Consider the following 6,368-nt stretch of genomic DNA (forward strand, 5'->3'; position numbering starts at 1 on the left):
ATATTTTTGAAATCATAAATGATATGTTTTTAAATTTTTTTTAGAATAGGACTAATAAATTGAGAGAGATGAAATATATATTTTCTAAAAATAAAAAATTAGGAGTCACATTCTGAATCTTCTATACGCGCAGGGTCAAAAAAGCAAGCACTTGTTACAGGTTCCATTCAACTGAAGTGTCAATCCCGTCCGCGACTCATCGGGGACCCAATGTTACATTTTTCAATAATTACGCGCGCATTTAAATTCGATGCGAGTGGAAATTTTTAATTCAGTCAGATTTTGATTCCGTGGCGTAGCTTTTCTTCTCCTTGGAATTTATTTATAAAACCAACTAACTATTGATATGGCCGCCGCGGGCGGCTGCCGGAGCTGCAAAGAGATCCTATATGACGCCTCCGCCGGCGCCTCAGCTGGTAATTTGCTGCGATTTGGCCAAATTACGATTTTTTTTACATTGGGGGTTTGTTATTTGTGTTTTTCTTTTGATGTTCAGGTGCTATCGCGGCAACTTTTGTGTGCCCGTTGGACGTGATTAAAACGAGGCTTCAAGTCCATGTCCTGCCTGAAATTCATACTTCTGGCCATAGAGGTTCGTGTGCTGATGGGATCAGACTATTTTCTTTTTAGCTTTTGCTGAAGTAGATTGATGGAACTGAATTTTTCATTAAATTTTTTTTCCTATTTGTGCTCTTGTGGTTTTGAGAAGCAAGAGTTTCATGTTTGTGATTGGGGTGTATTTCGAAGCTTAGTGGTTTGATATTGCGTGCCATGTGTTGTTAATGTTATCGCTTGCTTGCGTATTAATATTACAGCATCTTAAAGTATCTGATTAGAAAATGTTGGATCTCTCGAGTTTGGTAGAATTAGGGTGGGGTATGTGTACAATTATTATTTAGTTTTAGCATATTGTGTTGTTTGTGTTGATCTCTAACTTGCTTGAATGAAGAAAGTCAGGGATTTTCTCAACTACTTTTTGCATTCTCTCTCCATTGACATTAACAATCTAAGCACAACCTTATGCATAAATTAGATGAGGTGAAAGACAGTGTCTCGTTATGTTACTTCATCATGAGATTGAACGACATAGCTATGAGGATTTTATTTGGTTTCCCCCATTGTCTGCATAATGCGTGTACCAATACTCGGTCACTATTTCTCTATAATTTAGGAAAATAGGTGCAATGTAAGCTCCTTTTTGTACATAAGTGAGTTTAATAGGTGAAGTGAAGCATAATAAGTCGTGGTTCATATCGATTTTGAAGCACAGACATTTTATAAATCTTACCTCTGGGCCATGATTAAACTTTATAGGCATTGAATCCTTTTGTTGCATGAACATACTTGTACTTGCCGAAATGTGGTATTGAGATCAAATTGAAATAGGCAAAGAATACAATGGATTTCATGTGTCAATCAAAGTATTTTACTCAAATTACGTCATCCTACATCATATTATCTTATTAATAGAATTGTTTCCAATGTTTTTCGTGGAAAAATTGAGCTTGTGTTATAAGCCCCTTAAGTTATAAAAGAAATCAAGAGTAGGAAGAGCTATGCACCATAATCTTTGAGTCTCTTCGTTCATTTGACAACTGACACTGTATCTAAAAGGGTGAAGCTCTGTTAGATTAGATTACACATATTTTTTCACTCTGCTTCAGTACCAGGAAAGTGTCTAATTTTTGTCATTTCCCTCCTAACAATCAGGAAGTGTAATTATGACACTCCTGCGAAACATTGTCCGAAATGAAGGTTTCAGGGGACTTTACCGTGGCCTTACACCGACCCTAGCAGCATTACTTCCGAATTGGGCTGTGAGTACTGCATTAAACACATTTGCCTTTGGGGTTATTTTTCTACATTTTACTTTGTATATTTTCAAATAATTCTGCCCAGGTGATTGGTATGGTTCCAAATTTTCTAGACAACATTCTGATTTCTTTCACAATCAAAAGGTTATAACTTGGGTCGGTTAGGCTTTTCAGTGGAGCTTTCTCCTACCAAAACCCCTCATTTTTGGTCTCACAGTTTATTTTTAAAATATATCAAGTAACACAACACTTTATATTTTAAATGAATTATTCAAAATACAAATTATATTTGGTGAGTCAGAACCATATCTTTTCTCTCTGCTATTTTCGACTACTCATATATAGCCATTATTTTCATATAATTATTATGTAACATAACTTCATCAATAACACCTCAATCTTTTGATATTGATGTCCTATCATGATTCATTTATAAATATAAGCCCCCGCCCCCGTGAGCATAAACATTTTACGTGATTAATCCTACCATATATAGGTTATTAGTATATCTTAAAGCTTGGTTAGTAAAGTCCTTTACTGTGAACGCATGTTGCATGTGTTGAGCTGCCTTTTAAAAGGTCGTCTTTCCATGTTAATCTCGTGATGACTGGAATGGTTCAGTTCAGTATGTGGCAATACTTTTAACTGTTTTTGTGTTTTATCCCTCAAATAGGCTAATTGCCTTTCCTTCTTATAATAGAGCTAATAGACTTCTTTTCTGCGTGATTTTACAATTGACAAAATGAGCAAACTACTATTTTTCAATGTATCCTAAAAATGCATTACAAATTTTCGTTTTCATTCACACTAAAGACTTGGAGTGCTTCAGTGTTCTTTAGTTGAACAAACACATGAAAATCCATCATTTATCCTTTTTTCCCCCTCGGCCCTCCACAATGATGAAATATAAATATTTTATAGGTTTACTTCACAGTTTATGGACATCTCAAAGAGCTGCTCCATTCATATGGTAGGTTTTCCCACTTGCATAACTGGGGAATATTTTATGTTGTACTTTTTTTTTGGGTTAACATATATAAACTGTCCTTACTGTAGATCGCGAAAGCTTTTAAAAAACTGAAAACTTGTTATTTTTTTTCATGTTAACCTTTAGATGTATGCTTGTTAAACTTTCATAAATACAGAGGGTAGCAGTGACCAGCTTTCAATTACGTCAAACATGATAGCCGCCTCGGGAGCGGGTGCTGCAACATCTATTGCGACAAATCCTTTATGGGTTGTTAAGACGAGACTTCAGGTAGGTTGGAATGTCCTTCTAACCTGAACGGCATAAGAAATTTTGAGAATATCTGTAGTCTTTGGACCATGCTTAGTGGTAAATTTAAAAATGGTTGTTTTTAAGTTTTTGAAAACTAGTTATGCTTAGTCTAAATCACCTTATGATATGTGTAATTCACCAAAATATCTATATAATTGGTAATTTTTGGTACAATACCCTTTTTCAAGCATAGAAATTTTGATATGGTATCTCTGAGGACGGCTGATTTAATATTTCATGCATGTACTGCGTTAGGTAGTGACTGAGTTAACTTACACTATGTTTTTCAGATATTATAATATATATTTATCTCTGAGTTTGGTTCGGTTGATTTAAACTTCATCTCTTTGTTTAGACACAAGGAATGAGGCAAGATGTGGTTCCCTATAAGAATATAGTTTCTGCTTTGAGACGAATTGTACACGAAGAAGGATTTCGTGGATGGTATAGGTTAGTTCTTACCTCAGTGACCAAAACATTTAACAAATGTTATTGTCTTTCAGAACCATTTTTTATTGTGTCCAGCTTTATTGGTCAAGCTTCTTGGCACAAAATAATTTTGATGATCTTAAGGAAACAAGAAATGTTAGTTTCCAGATGGCCAGTAAATTGTGTATATGAATATTTTCCTTCCATTTCTTTTGCAGTGGCCTTCTACCTTCTCTTGCTGGGATCAGTCATGTTGCTATCCAGTTCCCATCATACGAAAGAATAAAATTCCACTTGGCAAAACGAGGTAAGATTATGAATATTTATGTTGCTGCTTCTACTGCTGCTATTGCTAACAATTTTTTAAAATTTACCCAAATTTGAAGGAAATAAGAGCAGTGACAAGCTCAGCCCTGGGGAGGTGGCAATTGCTTCGTCATTCTCAAAAGTAGTTGCTTCTTTATTGACTTACCCTCATGAGGTATGACTCCCTTTTTGCCCGTCGATCTAAATTTCTCAATTGCCTTCGCAATTTTGTTTTCATGCTGATCTGTTCTCTTGGAAGGTCTGTTTCTTGCTATTTTTAATGATGTTATGTGACCTCCAGTTATGTCCCTTTGGTAACACTTCAACTCCCCACCAGGTAGTACGTTCAAGGTTACAAGAACAAGGTCAAGTTCGGAATTCTGAATTGCAGTACGCAGGCGTCATCGACTGCATTAAAAAGATATCAAGAAAAGAAGGTGTTCCCGGTTTTTATCGAGGTTGTGGTACTAATCTCTTGAGAACAACTCCATCTGCTGTGATAACATTTACCAGTTACGAAATGATACATAGATTCTTGTCACACTTATCGGCTCCTGATGGAAAGCATTCAAAACCGAATTCTAATCCCGATACTCGAATCAAATCCCAAAAAGGATCCGAAACTCCAGGAGAGAACAAGACATTACACCAATCCCTAAACCCATCTTCTAATCATAGAACCACGTATATTCCTCTACATAAACAGGCTAAACCGGATAATCTAACTGCTAAGCATTGAGTTGAGTTCTCTACTTCCACACGATTGCTTGGAATTGTTCTTAGAATAGACTTCAATAAGCAACATCTTGAATGAGTTTAAATTATTTTGCCCCCACTGATTAATGTGTTGTATTTTGTTTGCTTCTTTCTTGTTCCGAAGATTTCGCCATTGTTTAGCTGCAGTCATATTTGCTGTTCTGCAAAGGAACTCTTTTTGTTATACATGTGTAACGGTGGGAAAAATATCGAATTTTCTGTATACTAAGATTACTGTATCGAAAAAATGTCGTATACCGAAGATTTTGGTATGGTACGGTAACAATACCAAATTTTTCGGTACGGTAACGGTATGCAATTTGAAAATTTCGTTATATGTCGAAATACTGAAAAAATATACAAAAATTTTAAAATATATAATATTTTAAAAGAATAAATGTATAAACAATTTAAAATATAAGGTTTTTTTCGGTATAAAATGATATATATCGACACTGTATCGAAATATCGGTATACCGTACAATTTCGGTATAATCGGTATGCTAGTTATATGTATCGAAATTTTCGGTATACCAAAAATCGATACTCAGAAATTTTCGGTATGGTATCTAAATGAATTTTTTATATCGTAATTTTCGATACGATATACGATATATGATTTTCGGTACGATACGGTATATTATCCTTATACATGTAGCCCAGCCGTCTCTTGTCTTGAATATCTCCCAATGCTGAATTTTATTTTTTTTTACGTCAAACTTAGCATTTACTCGAATGTCGTAATAGTTTTTGCTTATGTTAGATATAATTAAAAAAAAAAAGAATCAAATTGGAACATATAAAATAATAAATGTAAAAATAAAAATTTAAAATTCAATGGAGTATCCTTGTCGGCACGGCTCAATTTCAATCCAACCTCTTTATATTTAATATCCGGTTTAGTCAAGTTGATTTTGTTTTTACAATGGGTTAGCGTACAATTTAATCAAGATTAATGCGTTAAATAAATATGTATTTATTTAATCATTTTTCTTATACAGACTAACAGAGATCAGCTACATTTATCACTCTCCACTTGAGAATTTTATGTTTAATTAACTTGAATAAATTTTATTACAAGATCCTAAATAATTAAACTGTTCTGATTTCTTTCGATAGGGTTAGGTCCACAATTTTGTAATAATTAATAAAAAAAATCATCGTGCATTTGTGCTAATGGAAGAAATTAATAGTCTTTATCAGATTGATATAGTCACCATTTGTACTATTTTATTCCAAATATTTAACATCTTTTGTCCAATTTATAGATTTAATCGTGATCTTTGATTTGGTCTGATACGCTCGAGTCAAGAAAATGGACCTATAAATCACGGCACTCCGACTAATACATCAAATCAAACTACATAAAAAATAGTTAATCTACTAAGCTCGAATATTATAAATCGCATAATTCTTTTGAATTACGACCCTATTTTTCCACACTAACTAATTAGTTACGACTACTTGATCATCCATTTCAAATAGGATTTTTCCATTTCNAACTAATATTCTAAATAATTTAATTATTATTGATCATATTTTTAACCGTAATATTATAATTGTTATCAAGCATTATTTAATATTCAAATTCGTATTAATATTTTAATTATTACAATAAATTCATATTTATATTATTATCAAATTTAATTATTTTCTATAAAATTAATCGATTTTTTAGTTTTTTCCAAAATTGAAATTAATAAAATTTAATAATTAATATAATATTTTAATTTTATTTATAATTTATTAAATCAATTAATTCTAGAAATTTTATTTATTTATTC

General features: G+C 32.9%; 1 protein-coding gene across 1 annotated transcript; it reads left to right on the top strand.

Moving 5' to 3' along the window:
- The first annotated feature begins 115 nt into the window (after positions 1–115).
- LOC140979756 (nicotinamide adenine dinucleotide transporter 1, chloroplastic) lies at positions 116–5,341 on the top strand. The gene is made up of 10 exons (XM_073445311.1): positions 116–416; positions 497–592; positions 1,711–1,817; positions 2,736–2,784; positions 2,960–3,072; positions 3,449–3,543; positions 3,741–3,829; positions 3,909–4,003; positions 4,166–4,781; positions 5,248–5,341. The coding sequence occupies exons 1-9, from the start codon at positions 347–349 to the stop codon at positions 4,565–4,567; spliced, it is 1,116 nt and encodes a 371-aa protein (XP_073301412.1). The 5' UTR covers positions 116–346; the 3' UTR covers positions 4,568–4,781; positions 5,248–5,341.
- The last annotated feature ends 1,027 nt before the right edge of the window (positions 5,342–6,368 follow it).

Source organism: Primulina huaijiensis, chromosome 6 (assembly GCF_012295235.1).
Source record: "Primulina huaijiensis isolate GDHJ02 chromosome 6, ASM1229523v2, whole genome shotgun sequence".
Lineage (NCBI taxonomy): Eukaryota > Viridiplantae > Streptophyta > Magnoliopsida > Lamiales > Gesneriaceae > Primulina > Primulina huaijiensis.

Bases quoted from the DNA above. Each gene is read 5' to 3' on its own strand.
- LOC140979756 (XM_073445311.1), top strand. From the start codon at position 347: ATGGCCGCCGCGGGCGGCTGCCGGAGCTGCAAAGAGATCCTATATGAC. The intron at 3,073-3,448 runs GTAGGTTGGAAT...CTCTTTGTTTAG, and splicing joins TTGTTAAGACGAGACTTCAG to ACACAAGGAATGAGGCAAGA. The intron at 4,004-4,165 runs GTATGACTCCCT...ACTCCCCACCAG, and splicing joins TATTGACTTACCCTCATGAG to GTAGTACGTTCAAGGTTACA.